At 41.8% G+C, this 25,456-nt stretch overlaps 1 protein-coding gene across 1 annotated transcript; it reads right to left on the bottom strand.

Annotated features, from left to right (window-relative positions):
• Positions 1–7,000: 7,000 nt before the first annotated feature.
• PROK1 (prokineticin 1) lies at positions 7,001–17,472 on the bottom strand. The gene is made up of 3 exons (XM_018557246.1): positions 17,404–17,472; positions 14,761–14,886; positions 7,001–7,123 (listed from the first exon to the last, which is right to left on the bottom strand). The coding sequence occupies exons 1-3, from the start codon at positions 17,470–17,472 to the stop codon at positions 7,001–7,003; spliced, it is 318 nt and encodes a 105-aa protein (XP_018412748.1).
• Positions 17,473–25,456: the final 7,984 nt, after the last annotated feature.

Below are 25,456 nucleotides of genomic sequence, written 5' to 3' on the forward strand. Positions count from 1 at the left end.
CTCTACATCTGCCCTGCTGATCCTCCACATCTGCCCCTGATGCCATCCTCCATATCTTCTCAGCTGTCATCCTTCACATCTGCCCTGCTGTCATTCTTTACATCTCCTCTGCCATCCTCCACATCTGCTCTGCTGTCATCCTCCACATTTGCCTTGCTGTCATCCTCCACATCTGCCCTGCTGCCATCCTCTACATCTGCCCTGCTGATCCTCCACATCTGCCCCTGATGCCATCCTCCATATCTTCTCAGCTGTCATCCTCCACATCTGCCCTGCTGTCATCCTCCACATTTGCCCTGCTGTCATCCTCCACATCTGCCCTGCTGTCATCCTCCACATCTGCCCTGCTGTCATCCTCCACATCTGCCCTGCTGCCATCCTCCACATCTGCCCTGCTGCCATCCTCCACATCTGCCATGCTGCCATCCTCTACATCTGCCCTGCTGCCATCCTCCACATCTACCCTGCTATTATCCTTCACATCTGCCCCTGCTGCCATCCTCCGCATCTGCCCTGTTGCCATCCTCCACATCTGCCCTGTTGTTATTCTCCACATCTTCCCTTCTGCCATCCTCCACATCTGCCTTGCTGCCATCTGCCTTGATGACATCCTCCACATCTGCCCTGTTGCCATCCTCCACATCTGCCCTGTTGCCATCCTCCACATCTGCCCTGTTTCCATCCTCCACATCTGCCCTGTTTCCATCCTCCATATATGCTCCTGCTGCCGTCCTCCACATTTGCCCTGCTTTGATCTGCCTTGATGCCATCCTCCACATCTGCCCTGCTGAGACCTTCCACCTGAGACATCGGCCGGCACCCCGCCACTGTGCTAACCACTACGCCACTGTGCTGCCCATACACATATAATAACTTTAAAGGGGTATTATTTGGGTGATTTCCTTTGAGGTACTTCCAGCTACGTATATTGGCGCATAGCAAGTTCATTTATTACAGTTTCTACCACTTGCTGCCCAGAATTAAAACTTACGTTAATGTAGACGTCACCATTGGAGATGGAATTCATACTTTCCAGAGCAGACTTTATTAGGAACTTTCCAGACTTTGCTCACCTTTCCCATTGCGTCTCCTGTAAAGGACACTAGAGACACATATATACACTATATTAACAAAAGTATTGGGACACCCCTCCAAATCATGTGTAGAGAGCTTCATGGAATGGGTTTCCATGGCCGAGCAGCTGCATCCAAGCCTTACATCACCAAGTGCAATGCACTGGACTCTAGAGAAGTGGAGACGTGTTCTCTGGAGTGACAAATCATGCTTTCTGTCTGGTAATCCAATGGATGTGTCTGGGTTTGGTGGCTGCCAGGAGAACGGTACTTGGATGACTCCATTGTGCCAAGGGTAAAGTTTGGTGGAGGGGGGATTATGGTGTGGGGGTTTTTTTTCAGGGGTTGGGCTTGGCCCCTTAGTTCCAGTGAAGGGGACTTTTAAGGCATCAGCGTACCAAGACATTTTGGACAATTTCATGCTCCCAACTTTGTGGGAACAGTTTGGGGATGGCCTCTTCCTGTTCCAACATGACTGCGCACCAAGCAATTCCATAAAGTCATAGATGAGCGAGTTTGGGGAGGAGGAACTTGACTGGCCTGCACAGAATCCTGATCTCAACCCGATAGAACACCTTTGGGATGAATTAGAGCGGAGACTGCGAGCTGACCTGACCTCACAAATGCGCTTCTGGAAGAATGGTTCAACATTCCCATAGACACACTCCTAAACCTTGTGGACAGCCTTCCCAGAACAATTGAAGCTGTTATAGCTGCAAAGGGTGGGCCAACTCAATATTAACCCATATGGCTTAAGACTGGGAAGCCATTACAGTTCATGTGCGTGTAAAGGCAGGCGTCCCAATACTTTTGGTAATATAGTGTAAGTGTCACTGTGCATTGCACTGACCCTGTAACTTTCCTACACAGCTCTGTTTTAGATTATCTCTAAACACCAAGTCTACCATTTCCTTTGGTGTCACACTGTTTTGTCCCAATCTAGTAAAGGGGCAACTGGTGGTGTCACAGTAAAAATGTGGGGGCAGGAAAGCAGGCCTTTACAGAGGTAACCAATCAGTAGCTATGCTATTGAAGATTGTGGGCATGGAAGTGGGTAAAAATATATACTATTTTTCTTAAAACCAGCAGTCTGCACTTTTTAAAGTTCTTGTTTAATAATACATAGTCTTTGCACCAATATAAAATGCATATGAAAGAAATACCCATCAACAAAAAAGTTTTGAATTACTCATTAGAATTAACAACAATGTAAAATATTTTTAAGGTTAACATAAACTATCTTGAAGACAAAACATATATTACAAATTAAACTAAAGCAGAAATGCTTAAAACGGATCTAAAACAAAAAACAAAAATATTAGATAATGTTATTTAATGCAGCTTATCAAGCGTTAGATGTAGTGGCTGCATTAGTTTTCTTTAGTCTCTGAATAACACACTTCCTTGCTCTTGGTGGATTCATTCACTCTTCTACTGCATCTCCGGTGGAAGCCATGATTGCCAGCCAGGCTGGCCTACAAATGTGTCTGCCTTTGTTCTTCTGCAATACCCTAGGGGATGTGGAGATTTAGTAGTTTTCAAGAGAAACATAAGATCGTTTTGCTTTCTGTTCAGTTGACAGGAAGTGAAAAGGACACTAAATGTTTTCAACAAGATCAACAGGTATTTTGCTGTACTTGCTGAAAATGTTAGCCTGAAAATTAAAATGAATGCAGCCACCACATGCCAGCCACCTGCACACGGAAATCAGTTACATTTTTATTCTTGAGTTTAGCTGTCTTGCCTTCTACAGAGTACTTTGCAGTATCAATTCAGTGTGTTATTGAATCTGAACTTGAGATATAAAAGACCTCCATAGTACAGCTCAGTATCATTAATGGATAATTCAACATTTTTAATTGTTTTTAATGCATGCAGTGTGAGTACCTGAATTTAACGTAGTACCGGCCTCTTGCAGTCCCCTGTACAGCAGAACTTAGATTGGGAGAGGGAGAAGCTGCTATAGTGTGATTTTGATTAACCCATATATTTCATATTGATATTAATTAGCGCAAATGCGCATTTATATCATTATTACAGTTACTGAACATTTTAGCCTTGCAGAGCATTTCACATATACAGTAATAGATACATTTTAGATTAATGCTCTACTTTCATATTAACCACTTGAAGGCCATAGTGTTTCACCCCCTTCCTGGCCAGGCCATTTTTCAGTATTCAGCGCTGCCGTACTTTGACTGATGTTTATTCCGTCATGCAACGCTTTACTGAAACGATTTTCATACCATTTTTTGGGGACAGATAGAGCTTTCTTTTGGTGGCTTTTATTCACCACTGGGGTTTTTATTTTTTACTATATAACAAAAAAAGTACCCTAAATTTTTAAAAAAAACATGTTTCCCTATAAAATGTTATGAAACATTTTTTTTCACCCCAATTTTTTGATGTTTTGTAGAGAATAGTAAACTGATTAGTTCTGCATTTATAAAACATAAAATAAATAGGGTATATTTGTGTAATCAATATCTATATAGCATTATACATATATTACAATGATTATAGTTATTGATATTATATATCCTTATTACCCTGACTTCTAAGAGAAGCATAATATATATAATGAGCTGCATGAATAAGGGCCTGTTCACACCATATGCAGTTGTGATGCAGTCTGTTTATTTTGACTGCTGCAGTCAAAATACATCACAATGCTTTCCTATGGGCTTTCTTGTGCCTAATTCACACCATTGCAGTCAGTTCAGATGCAGTCAGAAAAAGTACTGCTTGTCCTATTTTACCTGCATCTAACTGCACTAAATGCATCAAAACGCACTAAAACGCAACGGAACGCATACAAAAAAAAACAGAATTGATTGTGGCATCATCCAGGGACATGCAGGGGAAAAACGCATCACAAACGCGTCAAAACGCATCAAAACGGATTGCAATGCAACTGCGCAGACGCACGCAGTTGTGATGCAGTTTCTGGTGTGAACTAACCCTAAGAGAGTTCATGTAGGGCATTTAGACTTTCTTGATCAATGGAACATGATTAAAATTACAAAGTCATAAATACATTTTCTAACCATGGCATGAAGAACATACAGTAGGTTAAATGGCAAGACACCTGTCCTCTAATCTTGATGAGGTAGTCTTCTCAAGACCAGGAAAATCATCTACAGCTCTTGGTACAGTCTAATACAGGCACAGCATGGATTTTTTTATTTGATTTTTGCAGATAATTGAAGGTAACACATACAGTTCTATTGTTCAAATCCTTATAAATAGGTTTCGGGAGGCCATATTCTTTGAACATACTCGAATTGCTGCTTGCTTCCAGCCATCCAAATAAACCTACTTGAAGATCTGCCTGCTGTTGATCCTTTGATTTTTTTGCTTCACGAAACAAGGAGACAATCAGTTTTGCTGCAGTACCCTGCATGCACCTTTTCCTAACATGGGACATAGGACACAGTGACAGATAGAAGAGGTCATCAGTCTGCTGCTTCTCCTTGTCTGTCTGGTCAGATATCAGGTCCCCTCTCCTGCCAGACTGGGCTATGCTGGCAAATCTCAGGACTGGATGGCCAGAAATACAAATCCTTTAGCACGTAAAATAGTTCATTCATATATACTAGGGCTGCAACTAATGATTATTTTCATAATCAATTAGTTGCCCGATTATTTTTTCAATGAATCGATTGGTTGCATTAAAATTTCTCTCTCTCTCTCTCTCTCCTCTCTCAATTCAAATAAGCTTTATTGGCAGGACCAGAGACATTTTAGCATTGCCAAAGCATATGGGGAGGTTATATGGGATGGGGGAGGATTTATAAGTCCGGGATCTCTCTCTCTCGAGAATAGTTGCCAACTATTTTCATAATCGATTAGTTGTATTTAGCAGTTGTATTTAGCAGTTTATCTGGAGTTCAGCTTAAAGTGTCAAGTGTAACATTAATATATGCTGTTGTGAAAGCAAAAATAAATTAGACATTCCAATACAGGAAATTCTCTTCAGGACATCCCATAGCCAATTGCAGCTTGCCCTGTGATAATTGCACAGTGTGTATTTTTGCTTTGCTTCTGTGGGATAACACTTTCATGGAGGCCCTCCTGATTCTATACTGAAGGTCCCACACAGTGAAAACTAATTCAGTTTGTTCATAACTCCCATCCACAGCATGTTACATTCTTCTTTAAAAAAGAACTCTGGGCAGAACTGATCTTAGAAATGAGCGAGGGTAGCCCCACTGCAAGGGTTAAGTGCTTGTTTTCATACAGGAGCAAACATAACAAAGTTATTCACTCACTGGCTGTTAGTCCAGTCCCTGCAGCCTACCTCCTGCTCTGCTCCAGCGTTGGTATATTCCTCGGCTTCCTTACACTGTATAGGACATGATGACTCTAGACCGCTGGAGCGGAGGGGGAGAGGCTGCTGGGACCGGTCTAGCAGCCAGCTGGATCCGAGTTTTGAGCGAGTACCGCTCTGTTGTTTTCGCCTACATGAAAATGTGCATTTAACCCTTGCAATGCAAGTTGATTATTTATGCCCAGAGTTCTTTTTTTAATTACGCTGTCATCGTGGTCTAGGCTCTTCATCTCTAATTAAGGGTTTCTGATGGCAGCAGTTAACAGCTGCTGACTGTAACATAATGCATAAATACTGTAATCACTTCGAAATTACAGTTCAGCTATTACAATTTTGAAATAAACTGACCTGACAAGATCACTTGAATTCCCTTTGAAGTCTTGACCTTGATTTTCTATAAAATAGCAAGTTGCACTGGAATAGTAATCAACAGTGTGTTAGTGCTGTTCCTATACTTGAGTTACTTTAAAGTTATGAAAAATCCTAACAATGAACTTCTCTTATTTGCTTCCTTTTTTTTGTCTGTTAAAGCTGAACTCCAGGCAAACTGCCAATACACAGATGTAATATATATACTGTATGTATGTGTGTATATACTGTATGTATGTATATATATACTGTATATATATATATATATATATATATATATATATATATATATATATATATATATATATATATATATATATATATATATATTATATACCGTTTTACCTTAATGGTTTATATTTCTGCCCATCTGGGCCAGAGAGATACACAACTCTGTCAGTCTGGTAGAGAATTGATTTTTCTCTGTTGCAGTTTCACTGTCGCTTACAGGTCCCCTCCGAACCCTGTGATAGGACAGAGAAAGGAGAAGCAACTGAGTGATGAGATCATCTCTCTGATCTTTCCTCTTATCAGCATGCTATTTACGTTGCAGAACACCTGATTGTGCTGCTTATCTCACCCCCTATCTGAGCTACGCAGTACAAACTGTACAGTAGACTGCAAGAAGCTGATATTAAGTCTAATTCAGGTACTTCCGCTGCTTGAATTAACATACAATAATATTATTAATATATACAGTGCTGCATTATTTTGCTTCTTTTATATCTGCATGGAGGTTAGCATTAAATATTTCAGTTAAAGCATGTTGTTATATTTGTTTGATAAGCACAATAGTATATCTGTTGATCCTGCCAGAAATCCAGTGCTGTTCCCTGTCATGTCCTGTGCATCTGCAGTGTTCTCTTAAGCAATGTTATCCATCCATCCAGCTACAACCCCCCCATGTTAATAAGGTAATGAGAGGGAAAAGTGTTCTGCAGTCCTAACACCCTCTGTTATAAAGTGACAAAACTGCTTCTCCATAGATACCTTACATTGAGCAATATCACTTAAGATAGGAAATGTGTTATTGGCAGGATCACCAGGTGAAGATAAAGGGAAAGAAAAGATGAAAAGAGAAAACCAAAGGACTGATAAGCTGCAATACAATAAATCTTTTTTTTAGGTTCAGATACACTTTAAGATTGTGTCTCAGTGGCTTACATGGGACCCCTAACAGTTTTAAGACAGTTGGTCTAAACAATAGCTACTACAAAAACAAAGGCTTCTATTGAAAATCCATGTTCTTGAAGTTAATTGAACACCGATATTTGCCATTAAGAAATTTGGAGCACACAAGGCTGGAGACACATGGACAGGTGTGGTGCAGGCGTTTACCATGGAAGGGGACCTGAAGCATAAAAAAGAAAAATGAAATATAAATAACATCACAGTTGCAAATCTTAGGAAAACAAACATAAAGTGAAATAAATAGAGATAGAGTGTGAGTTTAAGAACAAGAATACAATCATAGTTAAAGATCACTGCAGCCCTGATAAATCCACATAAACCATAAACTCTCACTAGGAAATGAGCTTTCAGAAACAAACTCTCTTACAATACTGATCAGAAAAAAAAAATAAAATAAAAAAGGCAAAAGGGAAATATATTGCTTATATCAATCATCTAATATACTGGTAGGTGGCCTGGTTGTATGAATATAAGCACAAAGGCTTAGTAATCCAAAACATCACTTTTTTAAATGAAGCCTTTGGCATAGATGTGGTATTAGTTATAAATGTACCTCAGGAGCTCATGTATGTGTTTACCATTACAATATTTAATTTCAGCCATGTGACAGTTATTTTTTAGCTGCAATTGGGTCCCCCATGCTGACAGTAAAAGTTGATATATTAAATGATTGCTATAGCTTAGTTAAATTAACCTATGACACTGGCAGAAAAGATTGATTAAAAATGTAGTCCCCTAGCTGGTGGTAGGTTAGCTGCTCATCCTGGGCACCTTGGCCAGACAGCCAGTTGCTTCTCCTCCCCGCTAATCGATTGGCCAGACTGGCTGGGAGAGAGTACAGGGAAGGTGTGACTGGCCACAGCAGCAGCTAGATTAAAGGAGAACTATGGGGTTAAGGCTTTTCCCCATAGTTCTCCTTAGGGTAACGGGAGGACACAAACTAGTGTCCTCCCGTCACCCTAGGCTCAGTATACCGCGAGCTACTGAGACGCTGCAGTATACCGCGAGCTGCTGCTCGCGGTATACTGAGACGCCGCAGCACCTCATAGTTCTCCTTTAAGCCTCACCCCTGACCCACATGAACAGGGAAAGGAGATGCAATCTGCGAGGCGAGAGATCCACAGGACTACCAGGACAGGGTAGCATGAAGAGGAAAGGAGAAAGATCTCTAAACAGAGTTATCATTCCACATGTAGCCCTAGCCACATGGTACACCCTGGTCAGCCAAACTAGACCCTAAGGAGAAGCCTTAGGGAAGACCAACTAAAAACAGTGGGGCAGAATTTGTCAAAACTGGAGTAGACAAAATCTGGAGCAGATTTGCACTGCAACCGATCAACTTCTCTTTCTCATTTTCAAATCTTACCTGAGCAAACTGAAGAGAGATGCTGATTGATTGCCATGGGCAACTGCTGCAGATTTTTTCTGCTCTAGTTTTGATAAATCCCCCCCCCCCCCCCAGTGAGTCAAGTTTTTTTTACATGCTAGCTTGTTAGTGTGCCAGGAAACCTTTTTGCTATTTTACTGTTTAAAGCCCATTCCGTGTGCACCTTACTGTAAAACTGGTGACGAATTAATGAGTGCATTTGTCATCTGTTTTGCTTGACTGTATGGGAATCTAGTCCTCTGCCAAAGTGGTGACTATGCTAGGAAGTGTGAGCTAGGCTAGCAGGATGGATCCAGCCACAACTGCTCCTTGGTGTGAAGAACAGAATGGACAGCTGGAGTCCAGTGTGTTGAAGGATATCCCACAAACATGGATGAATGGAGGAGCAGATTCATTAGACAGTCATTGCTCTAGCAACAGATCACTGTGTGTTTATATTATACACAAAGTAAGACTCTGATACCTTCCACACCTATATATGCTAGAATGGAGGAAGATCCTCCCAGCTGATACCGGAGTCTTGATGAACCAAATGAATCCATCAACAACCAGCTCAGGGGGTTCCAGCCAGAGGGCCGCAAACCCATGTGTATTTTCCACCTCTTCAAGTATTTCCACACCACACCCCTGGGAAGACTGTATCAAGTTGATATATCGGTTTAACTACTTGCTGACCAGGTGTTTACACCTCCTTCCTGGCCAGGCCATTTTTCAGTATTTAGTGCTGCAGTACTTTGACTGACATTTATTCCGTCATGCAACGCTGTACTGAAATGAATTTGATACCATTTTCTGGGGACAGATAGAGCTTTCTTTTGGTTATATTTAATCACCACTTTTTTTTTTTACTATATTAAGGAAAAATTACTGAAAATTTTGAAAAAATATTTCCCCCCCCATTATGTTAGGGAACATTTATTATTACCCAATTTTTTGGTAAAATACTAAAGACACATCGGGTAAATAGACACTAAACATGTCAAGCTTTAAAATTGCACGCACCTGCGAAATCGCAAAAAACTACCATATCCAAAATTGAAGCTTTAAAAGCTTTTATAGCTCATCAGTTTAGTGTTATCAGTGATTGATGGTCCCAGAATTATTGCTCTCACTGCGATATGTAACATGTGTGGCGTAATGGGCGCAATCGTCGTTTTCGCACTTATACGCACTCAACGCATGTTTGCATTCGTGTATGTATGGGTGGGGACTTCTTTTTCATGTGTGACTAATTATTATTATTTTTTTTTTTTGCAACTTTAATCTTTTACCCTATTTTAAGAAAAAACCCTTTGTGATTGCAAAGAGGATGTGACATGTCCTCTTTATGGAGACATCCGGGGTCTCCAAGACCCCTAATGTCACCTAGGACCCCCCAAAGAAGCTGATGAAGCAAAGATCTGCTTCATGAGCTTCTCTCCAACGGCTGAAGCTGGACAGTGACACAAGAATGCGGAAGTGATGTAATATACATCACATCCTCATTCTGACAGCGGAGAGGGGACCGAAGGGAGTTTGTGTACTGATCTCCCTCTGATCCCCTGTCACATAGCCACTATGCTGGACCCGGGCTCACACCGGGCACAGCAGAGCCCGGGACCAGCGTGACAGCAGGAGGGGCGCCATGGAGGGGGGCCACACGGACCGGCAGCTTATACAAGCGATCCACCGGGTCTGTAGCCGGCAGATCGATTGTATGTTAACAGGCATCACAGCCTGTTTTTACATTTAGGCACTTTACCGCTCACGGAAGGCTTGGCCAGTGCCATGCTCACACAAGACCCTGTTAGCTCCAACCTCCTCTGAGGAATTCTTCCAGACTGACCTCCATCTAAAATCTCAAGATTTTGTGCTGTTTGCAGTTTGTGAGCTTTTTCCCCTATGCCTGAATCCTTCTAGTTCCCTTTTGCTGTGATTGCATCCTTTCTGTTGCAAAGAGGCCTATGTGCCATTCAGATGTCTAATCTCTTTCAGCATGCCCAGATGCTGCTTTAGCGCAAGTAGGGTTAGTGTCATGATCTGGGATCAGGCTGAGTCCAGTAGCTGAAACAGCAGACAAATTCATGGTATAACTGGCAGTCACCGGCCAGCTAACTTAGGACCCCACCTGGAGCTCCTCCCATCGGACCAGTGCTGACTCGCCGCTGCTCTCCGGCACAGCGCCGGCTACGACCTCACCAGCGAGGCACATCGTGAGGCACCAGCCATCATCGAGCAATGAGTGAGGGCAAGGGGGGTCCCTATTAAGAAGCTATTAATATTAGCAGATGATAATTGTAAATCTATTGTCTGCAGTGTGTGCTCTATATGTGCTACATATAGAATATACTGCAGACAATAGATTTACAATTATCCCCTGCTAATATGCATGGATTAAATGATCCACAGTACATAACTTGTAGTTGTACTATGGATCATTTAACCCATTCATGTTAGCAGCGGAGAATTGTAACTCTATTACTGCAGTGTATTCTATATGTAGTACATATACAGTACATATTCCCTAAAGGGAATATGTACTGTATATTAATAGGTTAAATGATCCATAGTACAAATATATGTTATGTACTATGGATCATGATTTAACCTATTCATGTTAGCCGAAGATAATTGTAAATCTATTGCTGCAGTGTACTCTATACTGTATGTAGTACATAGTACATGTACGTTACACACGTCCAGTACACTGCAGCAATAGATTTACAATTATCCCCTGCTAATATGAATAGGATAAAAGATCCATAGTACATAATAGTACAATATGTAGTTGTACTATGGATCATTTACCCTATTCATGTTAGCAGGGGAGAATTGTAATTATATTGCTGCAGACTGCAGTCTTGACGTGTGTACTGTATATGTACTATGTATCATGATTTAACCTATTCATGTTAGCAGGGCAGAATTGTGAGCGCCTCCCACAAGCTGAGCACCGAAACGCAATACAGTGATCCTGCCCAGCACCAACTACGAGAGGCACAGCGTGAGGCAACAGGGATCGGTGTGAAACTGTGACTGAGGAAAGCTGGGGCAGGGCTGGCTGTAAATCTATTGCTACAATGTACTGATGGTGTGTACGGTATATGTAGTACATACTGTATATACAGCACACACCTCCAGTACACTACAGCAGTTGAGTTACAATGTCTCCCCTGCTAACATGAATAGGTTAAATCATGATCCACAGTACATAACATGTAGTTGTACTATGGATCATTTAACCTATTCATGTTAGCTGGGGCGAATTGTAACTCTATTACTGCAGTGTACTGGAAGTGTGTACCAGGTTAAATGATCCATAGTACACACTTCCAGTACACTGCGGTAATAGAGTTACAATTCTCCCCTGCTAACATGAATAGGTTAAATGATCCCAGTGGCAGATGCATAATCAGATTTGTAGTTTCACTGTAGCTGTGTGAATGCAAATGTTGTATTGTTCTAAAACAGTCCTAAATGAAAGTTCTTCATAATAATAAAGAAATTGGCCTAAATTTATTAGTCTGTATTGTTTTTTTTTAAATGTCACCTGTCCCTTTAGGAAAAAGTATCGGTAATTGGTATCAGCAAGAACATGAGGGGAAGTACTTGTACTTGGTCCTGAAAAAGTGGTATTGGGACATCACTAGTTTCAGGGTTTGAAGTGGAAGGCAATAAGGGTAGTCAATGAATCAGCAGCCAAGGGTCAGTACACGAGTAGCTGTATAAGCTCATTACATAGGCATTCTTTGATGGATGAGAATAGAATAGGTAACAAAATTAAGGATAGCGACAACCCTCCTAATGTACCCTCCAGTGGGACAATGGAGGTAGTTGATCTTTACCAGAATGTGGGGTCAAGGGCTGAAATGCAAGATGAGGTAATTATACTGAAGATATGTTGGACAGTAATATTAATTTGGAGGAGTTTGGGTTTATTATTTAAGCACACACATTCTTTCCCCACACCATTCTAAAGGGCAGTATATTTCCACCTTTTTCAGTAGGTACTTTCAGATATTAAGAATTTTTGTGGTGTGCAATAGTCTAATCTTTCAATTGAAGAGAAATCCTTTAGAGATAATAAGGATATCATGATTAGACAGGCAGATAAAGAAGGTGGCCTGGTGATGCAGGAAAGTGAGTATCTCGACAAAGCCTTTAGACTTCTCTTAGATACTAGTAGACATGTGCGATTCGTTTCGTTACGAATCGAAATTCGTACGAATTTTCCTGAAATTCCGAATTTAGAATTTTTTGACGGCGCACAAGTCTAGATACTAGTGCATATAGAAAATTGGTCTATGATCCCACTGGCGAGTACAAAAAAAACCCACTGGGTTCTGTACTGGACAGTGCAACGAGGGATGGTTCATCTCAAGGTCAGAATTTAATTACCTACATATACAACACCCAGTAATACCACACTTCTATCATTTGCCAGAAAAATGTACACAATCCCCCCGAAAGACCCATTATAGCGTGCATAAATAGTTTAACACACAATCATGCCAAATACATTGCTTTTTTTTCCCCCACCCTCTTGAGTTACCATTTTATGCACATGATTCAGGCCATATGCTCGAAATTCTAAAACTATACAAATGGAAAGTTTGTTCTGAAAGCCCTGCCGAAAAGGATTATCTTGTGCTGCTCAATACCAAGTGGCATCTGCAATCCAGCATCGGAATTCGGATGCATATTAACCACTTGAAGACCGCGGTGTTTTTCAGTGTTCAGCGCTGCGGTACTTTGGCTGACGTTTATTCCGTCATGCAACGCTGTACTGAAATGAATTTTATACCATTTTTTGGGGACAGATAGAGCTTTCTTTTGGTGGTATTTAATCACCGCTGGGGTTTTTATTTTTTACTATATAACAAAAAAAGTACCCTAAATTTTGTAAAAAACAGAGCGTTTTCCCCTAGCAAACTGTGCAATTTAACTTCAGCAGTAGCACAGCGTTTGGGATAATCAAAAACATGATTTATCGCAGTTAAAAAAGCATCAGGATCATCTAGGATTGCACTGTCCTGCTCCACATAGGGGGAGGCCCAACCTAAGGCTTCCTCAGTCAGGAGGTTAATAATAAACAGAATAAACAGTACCTTTTTGTTCTCTCTGAGATAAACATAGCAGGTTGCATCTGGAAGTACATACGACATTGATTCAGGAAACCTCTGTAATAGCGACAGTCTCCATTGAATTTAAGTGGTAGAGGCATACATGCATTTCAGTCTGTAATAGTGCCATCTCGGGAGCGTAAATCTAGTAGTTGTCTCTGCAGATCTTAGATCTCCTCTTGCTGACTTTTAAGCACATTCGGAAGTTCAGACATTTTTTCTTGGTAAGTAACACCAAACTTTTGCAACTCCAGTCATTTGCTGTCCGACAGGGGCCATAGCAGCTGCAACAGCAGACTCCATGTTATGGCCAGAGTCTCACCTAGTATTATGGAGGAAAAAGCTGTAGGCTTCAAGTCTGAAGCTGACAGCTTTTTCTCCATTCGGAGCGCCTTCTAACAGGTTACACAGCAGGGAAAGCCTCCCCGTTGTGTAACCTGTCATAGATGGAGCACTGCCTGTTAATTACAGGCAGCGTTGCATCCGGCTTTTGACAGCTAGTTAGGTTACACAGCAGCGGGCTTCCCACTGCTTGTGTAACCTAACTAGTGAGGCCACAGCTGCAATAGCCTATACTCTATGTTACAGGCTTGAGCTCGGTGGATGGTTTGGACCAATGGCAAAGCGCCATTGGTCCAAGCTATCCAATCAAAAAAAAAGGAGAAAAAAACCCACAGAGGACATTGATCTTGATGCCTCACCAGAGACAAGCAAGTGAGAGACAAGGAGGCTTCTCCCTGTCTCCTCCTTTCCTCCTCCCTCCCTCCTTCACATTAACTTGGTGACTGGGTTAGGAGTGGGGCTTCTTCAGGATGGGGCCAGGGCTTAAACAGGATAGGGGGCTTAGGTGTGATGGGGCGGGGCTGAGCTTGCTGGGGGTGGGGCTGGGGGAATGCCTCACCCAGAACCGAAGGTACCGCACGTCACTGCTGTGTGAATGAGAACACATAAACATATAGAGGGGTGTTCTCAAATTTGACTGCAAAAGTGGAAATATGCTTTAAGGGTCCCCAACATGGTCTCTGACAATGAACAGAGGTACTTTCTACATAATGTTGCCTGCAGTAACAGATTGGCAAAGCAAGCATAGGTTCCTATACAGCATTGGGGAACTGAGCATAGGTTACTATAAAGAGTCCCCTACATGGTCTCTGAGTGTGCATACAGGTACTTTCTATATAATGTTGCCTGCAGATAGGGATTGGTGAACTGAGCATAGGTTTACTTTAACTATTGATCTGATTCTACTCCTAAACATAATACACCAAAACTTGACTTTTAAAAAAATAAAAATAAACAAATAAATACCTTATGTGTGAATGGATGACATTCTTCTCCTTCTTGTCCCATTGGAGTGCACATTCTTAGGCCACGTAACCACAGACTGATTGCACAGCAAGTTCCAACCCCACATTGCAGGTCTCTCTCACAAGCCTAATTAAAAGAATATACCTTTGTAGTTATTCCTTCAGTATTTGCAATATGTTAGGTAATATTTAGCTTGTCAGACAAATTAAATCAGTGATGGTAAACCTATTAGATATAGGGGAAGTCCTGTGTGAACACTGACGTCTCCAAACCATGGCACATAATATTTAGTAATATGCATGTAATACTATAGAACACAGGCAGAGACTGGAAACACAATGCACAAGATTACCAGAGACTGTAGACATGCTACAGGAGACTGTCAGAGACTTTGTACATATTAGAGGAGATGACCAGGGACTACACACATTACATGAAATTGTCATTGCCACAAAAAATAATACAATAAGAGGAATAAAAATATATACGACATTCGAAGAAAAATGGACAACACCTAAAAAGTAAGAAAGCATGAAATAAACCAACTAGCAGAAGCCAGTCCAATAATATTTTTTCCTTTACTGGTCCAATTTCTGGTTCTGGCAATAGAAGTACTGTTTTGTGGTGCAGCAGTTGTGGTATGGCAGTTTTGTAGTGCTTAATGGTAGGTTTATGGTGCTACAAAGAGTACAAAGTGCTACTTGCACCACTGAATTCTACCCTATTACTACTACATAACTATATTTGTTAGTGATAGTCTTTTGGAGTCCAAAGCTGATCGTGCGCTCTGTTGGTGAAGGAGTCGGGAGCAGTGCTGGTAAGTGGCAGTGCAGTAGAAATGGAGCTCAGATGACTTTGGGGGAGGAGTCAGCCGCTGATGTGGAGAAGAGGAGGGAGGCATCAACAAACTAGCAGTGCTGCGGTGTGAGCCCCTGGACAGGCAAGGGAGAAAAACAGCAGGAGTGGAGGTGAACAAAACAGGGGACAGGCAGCGGAGGGGAAACAAGTGGAGCAGGGAACGAACCCGGTACAGAACCGCTGTGTGTGGGGGCAGGAAGGTGACACGTTTCAGAGTACGTACTTCTTTTTCAAGCCTGGTATTAGTGATGTCCAGTTCCTGAACGAATTGTTGTGTTGAAACAATTCTTTTCAGTGAACAGGAGGAGTCGATTCATCTGACTGAACTCTTTTGTTTGAAACAGCTCAGTATGGAATGAATAGGGGAGCATCACTTGTAATGTGATCCTAGAGAGAGAGAAGTCTGCTCCTGCCAGACTCTCCCTGCAACCAATCAGAATTGAGAACCAAGCACTCACTAGTACACTGAGTTATAGAATCGTATGAGTCTACTGAGTTACTGAGGCACGCCTCTCTACAGTAGAGGCACAGGTTAAGCTGTTATCGGCGATTATTTTCCTCTGGGGTCAAAAGTGCTCGCAGGAGGCCCAACTGCATAGGCTTGGAAATCTGTGGTTGCGGAAGTGAAGGCAGTCTGGACAGAAGAGATAGAACTGAGGGTGAAGGAACCCGTGGCAAGACCCAAGTAAGACAAGGAAAAACCACAACTCATCTCTAGTTTCTAGGACTATGCTCTAATTAAGTAATCGCATAGAAACAAAACATCGTTAAAAGTATATCTGGACTTAGTCTGCTGTCCATTCACACCTGCTGCCACGATCAGAGCCTCATCAAAGGTGAATTCCATAATTTGTGGAAAGGGTTATATACCAAGGACTACATAGTGTCAACTGTCAAGAAGGTCCAACATGTAGTAAATTTAAGGAGAACCAGCGAGAGCCTGTAACAGGTGAGATCGCACAGCAGAAACCATAAAACATCATAAATTCAGATAAAGTGCTATACTAGGAAAATGTGGGAATATTGATTATTTGGCCATTTGATATAGAATTAGCAGTTAGAGGAGTCCTTGAGAAAGGTCTGGAACATAACTCCATCACTTCCCATTGACTTACATTATATACTGGGTTTCAATTTACACCAGTCTATTTACAATCATTCCCTCAGGAACCTAACCCCAGCGTAAATTGAGGGCAACCTGTATAAACTGCTTGCTGTACTCTTTTCGTGTAAAAATATATCCCTCTATCTCTAATAATAATGAAACTTTACTAAGGGAGATCTTTTTCACACTAACCTGTGTACTTCACTAAACCTGATTGAGAGTTTATAGACAGTTTTATATCCTTTGAACATGAAAACAGTCTAGGATAAATAATACTCATTTAGAATATCAGCAAACGATGCCCTTGATGTCGGTTCACTTTAAACATATTACCTTTTTCAAATAATTAATTAATTAATACTATATGATGCAATATACTGCAATAGTTTCAGAATTAGTGTTTCATGCTATAAGCAGGATACGTAACCTTATAACTAGTTTAAAACAATGAAATAAAAATAAAATCAAGACAAATTTAACATGATTAAGCATTATATAAAGCATAGTTGTTATGAAGCTCAGCATTTTATATCTGTTACATTTCAAAAATTGTGGAATATCACTATCACTCTTGACAATGACTATTGTAATAAATGAATTTATAATAACATAATAGACGATTAATATAAAAAAGAAAAAGTCTACTGAACTTCAATATATATATCAATATAAAGACTTACCCCTGTTATGACTGCGCATTCTGAGAAAGTAGTTAGCAGAAGCAAATAAGTCAGCATTATCATGTTCATGGCAACTTAAATAATGGGATGTTGCTTAGAGAAAAGGTCTGCTGGCTTTGGATCAGTTGCTCCACTCTGTGTTTTCTGGCAGCATTTTCCTTTAGATCCTGCTTATACGACAGGCGTTTCTTCAGTTTCCTCCGAGATGTGATGCTCTTCTGAATCTATAATGAACAATAGGAACATAAGGAGATCTCTGACCAGTCTTTTCAATAAAAGCCAGCAAAGGCCCCGAAGAAGTGTGGAACATTTACATTTCTTAGTCAGTAAATTTATTAATAAAATGTAATATTTATTTTATGAGAAAAATGTAATAAAGTATAAATTAATACTTCAAATATAAATTAGGGTGTGTATTACTGCAATTTTACCTTTTTTCTAGCTAGACTAATAATCTATATATACCTATTAAATACGCTGTAAACACTATTATAAGCTTTTGATATATTTTTGATATAAGAATGGGTATAACAGTTAAAGCATATTTAAACTCTAAAAACAAAAAAAACAAAAATGTTTTTAATATTCATCAGCTTACCACTCCTTAGTTGTAGTAGTTGCATTTGTTTTCTTTTATTAGTCTTTTTTTTAAACTTGGTAATCTTGTAATCCTGCCAATAGCACACTTCTTGTCTCTTCATGACGCATGCAGTGAGGAAATCCACGTAAATCACGGCGTCCAATGAAGTTATCCATGTCAATCATGGAGTCTTCTGAGGAAATGCATGTTGATCAAATATAAATATATATACAGAACTAAAAGAACTAAATAAAATGACAAATAAATACTGTATACTATACCTCAGCTGCTGCTTAAATATCTGAATAAGATATCGGCAATAGAAAATATGTATAGCATGTACATATTGTGACAGGAGGCCGGGCCTGTGGGTCACAAATCACAAAAATGTATCTTTATTAAACATGTACGCCATACATTAGGCTTCAAAGCTTAGAAATTAGGGATGCAACGATACCATCTTTTCCAGACCAAGTACGAGTACTTTTCCTCAAGTACTCGCCAATATCAATTACTGATACAGTATCTACTGCTGGCAAGCAGTAGATATATGCCACAATAGGAAATACTAACCTGAGGCCACGTCGCTCACTCCTGGCTGAAGAACACATATCCGAACGGCCAGGTGCAGGAGTATGATGGGGTGGGTGCATGCTGAGTGGGGAGTATGCACCTCGGACAGACACCATGGGACGGGAAGAAACAGCAGTCTGCGCTGGATCAGAGAGCAGCACAAGCGCTGGAGGGACTGCTGAAAACGAGGGGAAGGAAGAATGATCGGATCAAGAGGCATCACATCAGGTAAGTATTTAAAAGCAGAAACAAAATGGGCAAAACAACCCAGTGACTTCAATGTCACTTTAAGAGCACATAATTTAAGGAGAAAAAACAATAAGAGGGTGTGAAAGTTGATGTAGTGATATTGTTAGGACAGATGCTGAGCATAAAGATCAGCAGATAAAGATTGAGCCAAAAACTCAGGGAAGATTTACCAGGTCAAACACCTATTATCGTAATGTATAAAACAAAGCTAAATAAAAGTCCAAGACCTGGATACCATTTTCTCAGCTGAAAGAAGAACATGACCATCTGAAAATTGAATATGATAAAATAAAGATAAAGCGTGATAATTAAAGGAGGAAAATGAAAAACTTTACAAAGATCTGTGCAGATTAAAGGGTGCCATATATGCAAAAGGTGCAGGTCCTTCAACTATCACTAAATTCATATCACATTAACTTCTGTGTAATAAGCAAATTACACCTCTATGACAGTGGGGGTAAATTAGCAAAGTAAAGTTTTGTTTGTTTTAATTGAAACCTACAATGTTTATGGACTTGCTAATGCATTTTGTGAAGAGTTTGCATCTTTCAGGTCATGTTGAATACATGTAGCCATAAATACCTTGTTTTGCAAGCGAATTACAGGAAACAGTAGACGTCTACATCTTTTGTCTTACTTTGTTTTCTAGTGGGGGCAGCGACAGAACTACCACTGGTGCAGCCGGTGCGGCTGCCCCAAGGCCCGAGCCTGGGTGGGCTCAGTAGACCCAGGCACAATACAAGTGGCAGGATAGGACAAGCGATGGTGGGGGGCGCCGGTCAGTGGCGTAACAATCACCGTAGCGACCCAGGCGGCCGCTATGAGTGCTATACGTCTGGCCCCCCCGCAAGTGAGGAAAGATCTGGGAGGCAAAAATACATACCTGTACTGCAGGCACACTGTGAGGCAGCACGGGGGGCCTCAGCTGGGAGGACCCAGTGAGCAGCTTCCTGAACACACAGCCCACTGCCTCTGCTGCATGGTGATCCAGCATGGAGGACAGTCAGAGAAGGTGAGTGCTTTCATCTATGTGCCTTAGTTCTGTGTGTTCTGTGACATACTTTGTAGTCCTATAGAACTGATGGAATGAATCTGCATTTCTGTATTAAGTATTGCTGGGAGTTGTAGTCCTCTATAGCCGTTATTATTCTGCATTTAATGAATATTTATAAAACAAACTAGAACAAAATAGATTGAAAGAAAAAAAAAAATATTCATGAAAATGGTGAAAGTTCAGCGTTCGGACAGTCCTTGTAATTATTTGTATAGTGGTGTCCAGTGAATTGTGGCAGCACAAATGACACATTACAAATTTCTCTATCAATACAGGGTTAGAGTGCAGGAATCCCCATTCCTCCAGTTTATCCCCGAGTGGGGCCCTGGTGCAAGGTTTTTTTTGGTTGCCCCCCCTGGCTCTTATAATGCCCGCATTGCTCATCTGACAGCCCCATCGACCACCTGAGACCATCTCTATAGGTTGAACTCGATAGACTTGTGTCTTTTTTCCACCTGACTAACTATGTAATGTTTGTAATTTACTGTATCTCTTTTTAAAAAACCTGAGAGAAGCGTTAAAACCTAATAATCATTATCATGTGTATGTGTGCAGCGCTGGCACTAGTGTAAGGCAGCACAAGCAGCCACAGGGGGGGTGGGCGGAAAAATGTTAGCACCATCCCTGCAGACAAACAGCCTCAGATAAATGAATGCAGTTGCAGTGTTATGGGTCTCCAGCTGGTGTAATGTCTGCCCTGCCCCTTGTTCTGTGCTGCGTTGAGTTTGGAGTTGCTGAGCCGGCAATGTGGCTGTAGCTGTGAGTCCTGTCATGTGCTGCCCTTGGGAACACCTCACAGTAAGTCCTCCTGCCCACTCTGTGCACTATAAGGGCCCATTCAAACCAATTCCAATGCGTTTCAGCACCGTTAGCTGCTGGAACACACTGGATCGCATACTATGAGCCTCCCTTCGTTTTGGGGTAGGAGGGAGCAGTCCATTCAAGTCAATGGCACAGCAGCCACGCCCCCAGCCTGCAATGCGATCGCCCGCATCAGATCGTGTAACACAGCAATGCTCGCATACCAGCCTGAACGCAAAAATAGTGCTTGCACTATTTTTTGCGATAGCACTACGCCGTAATGTGGGCATTGCTGTGTCACGCATTCTGGTGCAGGCGATTGCACTGCGGGCGGGGAGCATTGACTTGAATGCACTGCCACGCCCCATAACACAGGGAGGCTCACAGTATGCAATCCAGTACGTTCCAGCAGCTAACCGCGCTGGAATGCACTGGAATTGGTGTGAACATGTCCTAAGATGATCGTTTTTAAGTGTCAGAACATTTGTTCCTGGTCCCGGTGGAGGTGTATGGTGTGTGTGTTCCTTTGTCAAATACACAGTGCTTTGGTCGTTTATGAACTGTCAGACAAAACTCCCGCCACAAAATTAACATTTTGACAGGTGCCTGCCGAATGTCAACATATAGGTGGAGCTAGTGGTGACATCACCGCTGGCTGCACTTATCAGTTGACATTTAGCCGCCACATTTAGCCTGTCGGTGGGCGGGGACCTCGCTATTGAGAGATCCCCGCCCATTTGTTGTCATGCAATGACAGGCCACTATTTACAGGTCAATTGTGGACAGTGGCCTGCCATTGCATGACAACAGATGGGCGGATCGCAACACCATCCATGCTCTGCAATCATTTGAAAGTTACAAAAGATAACAAAATATGTAAAAAGGAAATAAAGATTGCAAAGATTCAAAACGAATGACAGGTTGCAAAAGAGTGCAACATAAACCCCAAAAATTCTTTAAAGGAGAACTATGAGGTCAGGGCTTTTCCCCTTAGTTCTCCTAAGGGTCACGGGAGAACACAAACCAGCGTTCTCCCGTGACCCAAAGCTCAGTGTAGCTCGCGGTATACTGAGATGCTGTCGAGATCCACCCAGCTGCGGGATTGACAGCTGGCTCTGCCTATCCAGAGGCAGAGCAGGTTGAGCCCGCCCCCTCCCCCGTTCGTTCCGCCAGTCAGCGCTGGAGGATTGGACAGGGGAGGGGGGGGAATCCCTGCAGGGAGCCGTGAGTGACAGTTACGGCTCTCTGCAGGGATAGATCGAGAAGTGAGTGAGCAACGGTATGCAGGAACACACAGCTGAAAGACCATCAGCACAGTGACAAGGTCAGGCTAGTTTAAATAGGCCAATTCATCAATGCTTGTAGCGTTACTTCGCATGCGCATGCGCACCACAGCGTGTTTCCGGCTGGTTCTATACAGGCGTTTGCGCGCATGCGCAGACATCGATTTTGCCTTATAGTCTTTTACTGCTTAATCTATTTATCAATGACATAGAGTTTGGGGATTAAAAGTACCATTTCTGTGTTTGCAGATGATACCAAGTTATGTAGTGGAATACAGTCCTTAGAGGATGTCTCCAACCTACAAGCAGTGTGATTGGGCTTCTATTTGGCAAATGAGGTTTAATGTTGATAAATGTAAAGGTTTGCACTTGGGGACTAAAAACATGCATGCGTCATACACTCTAGGGGGAGTATGTTTGGGGGAGTCAATGATGGAGAAAGATCTGGGTGTACTGGTAGACCATAGACTCAAAAATAGCATGCAATGTCAAGCCGCAGTTTCTAAAGCAAGCAAAATACTTTCTTGTATTAAAAGGGGTCTAGACTCTATAGATAGAGACATAATCCTGCCCCTGTACAAAGCATTAGTACGGTTTAAAAAAAAAAAATCTGGATGTATTCCTAAATGTACAGAATATTACTGGATATTGAGTTCTTATAGGTATATTAAGCACCAGAGATTGTTGTTCCAGAGAATATCCAATTGCTTTATGGGATCAGGAAGGAATTTTTCCCCCTGTTGGAGCAAATTGAACCATGCTTTATAGGGTTTTTTTTGCCTTCCTCTGGACCAACAGTGGGTAATTGTGGGCATAGTATTCTGTAGTAGGTTTTCTGTTCTGCTTTAGGTTTTTCTTCTCTATAGGTTGACCTCTCTGGACTTGTGTCTTTTTTCAACCTGAATAACTATGTAACTATGCAATACTTGCGGTTGAGGTGGAATGTAGAGCAAAAAAACACACCACAAGAGCACTCCTACAGTATAGCTGAGGGTAGACAACAGGTTGTCATAGAGGTTCCGAGATAGTTAATCAGACCTTACTAGTACACAGTATACCAGGATAGAGAGTGGTTGCTAGGGGTAACAGCAGTTAGCACTGTGTGGAAGGTAGAAGCGTAGAAGGCTGGAGATGTGACAGATTGTTGTTTGCTTCAGGAGGGACAGCAGGATTACAGGCTGCCATGAAAAGGGATCATAACCTTCAGGAGTGGAAGTATGATCTACTCTGACAGAGTGGATATTCAATGATTCACTCATCTCTATTTATTACTATTTAATACCCTATTTAGGATAGGCTAGTGGCTATTTTATGCACAGAAGGGAAATATTATGGTGTCTTGGTTATGAATAATAAGGTAAGAAAAGCAATTTGTAGTAGATTAAAAGATGGAAAATAATCAGTCATTTGATAATCTTATCAGTCTAGTATCAGTGGCATAATAGTCTCATTTTAAACATTTCTAAAGAGATTGATGAAAACTATGACTGCTAGCATCCAGCTTTATTATAAACAATATATTGTGCTGTATTTGGAAAAAATACTCTGTGCATGGAGACAGTGGTCACTGTCTCCATGCACAACTTATTTACATTTACTGTATATAAGTGGCTTTGCCTTGCTTCCTCAATTGAAAATCATGCTACATGTCTTATTTAAAATTACCAAAATAATTTTAGAGTTAATGAACTTCGAGAGTAGCAGCAAATAATATTATATATAATGTCAACAGCAAAACTGTTGAGATAATTCGCACCCTTCTTTAAAGTCGCAGAGCAGGATTATAACTGACGTCCTTCTGATGCTGCTAACTACTATTTTAGCATCCCTTACATATTTACATAGTAAGTGAGGTTGAATAAAGATACAGGTCCATCAGGTTCAACCTACAGTCCCCATTTACATGCAGACATTTTGGGAATGTGCATCAAATGTGCATACAAATGCATGCTTTGACAAACATTCCCAAAATGTGCACAAATGCAAAACGCACTTGCGTTACAATTACTAGTTAGTGGCACCTCAAACACATCCTATTCCTTTTTCCTTATATCTCTCATATTTTCTAGAATTCTTATCTTTAAGGGCCATTTTGTCTTTCCGACATACATCAATCCACAACTACATATAGTCAAATACACCACTTGGGTTGTTTTACTATTTATAAACAAACATATTCAGAAGATTCTGTTGCCATCACAGTCTGTGAAACAGTCATGAATGACAGCCATATCTAATATAATGTTTTCTAATCCTTTTCCTTCATTACACGTGTAGCATTGTAATGTCGGTCAGTGATACCCAATGCAGGACAATGCTACTTCTGTCTCCAAAGGGGGGTCTACAGTAATAGAACTAATGGGTCTCCCCAGTGGTGTATTCTGGTTTGGGTCTGCCCTAGGCAAGACAAAACTCGGCGCCCCCTCCCCCCACACTAAATGTACCCCACCCGGCTGTGGTCTCAGGTGGGCTCTGCAGGGTTTGTGGTGGGCTTTGCAGGCAGCGGAGCCCCCTATGGATTCTGGAGAGCCCACCACAGATCATGCAAGGCCCCCTGAGACCCGGCAAAGCCCCCCACAGATCCTGCAGGATCTCAGGAAGGCTCTGCAGGGTTTGTGGTGGCCTTTGCAGGCAGCGGAGCCCCCTATGGATTCTGCAAAGCCCACGACAGATCCTGCAAAGCCCCCTACGGATCCTGCAGAGCCAACCAAAAGGTATTGCACAGCACACCTGAGACTCTTTGGTGGGTTGTGCAGAATTTATGCTGGGCTCTGCCAGCACAGTCCTCTTACCTTGCACGGCCTGACCGCTTTGGAACACGGCCTCCTTGTCCTCGGCGCACGACTGGAAAGCCTCCTCACCCTTGGCGCCCGACACGGCCTCCTTGTCATCTTCGCCACCCGACTGGAGCTCCGGCGACGCCTCCCACATCCTCCATCGCTGTCTCTGCCATCTTCGCCCCCCTCCTCTTCCATCTCTGGGGCCACTCGACAAATTTTCTTCTCTCATGGCGGCCGCTTGCCAAATTTCATACTTTAAAATAAAATGTAACTGTAACCGGTGTGGTACTACAGACACCAATATACACACAATAAGGCCCTATTCATATCTGTAGGTTTAGGTGCGATTAGGGATTCCTGCATCAGAAACTTGTGTTTTACTGCAGCAGAAATCCCTAATCTGGTGTTTACAAGTGGCAGCTGTCACCTATTCAAGTTAATGATCAGGTGAGAGCAGCTCCATGTAAACACCTTTACACCGCATGTAATGATACGTCATATGATTACATGCGGTTAGAAAACACTCTCCCTGGATACACAATCATTGCGTCCAGGGTGATTGATTGATTGATGCTTAACTGAATGTAAACATATCACGTATCATTACATGCGGTGTGCAGGCGTTTACATGCAACTGCTGTCACCTGCTCATTAACTTAGGTGACAGCTGCCATTTTTAAACGCCAATTTAGGGATTTCTGCTGCAGGAAAACGCAAGTTCCATTTCAACCTC

This window comes from Nanorana parkeri, unplaced genomic scaffold, assembly GCF_000935625.1.
Source record: "Nanorana parkeri isolate BGI_ZX_2015 unplaced genomic scaffold, ASM93562v1 scaffold276, whole genome shotgun sequence".
NCBI classification, from domain to species: domain Eukaryota; kingdom Metazoa; phylum Chordata; class Amphibia; order Anura; family Dicroglossidae; genus Nanorana; species Nanorana parkeri.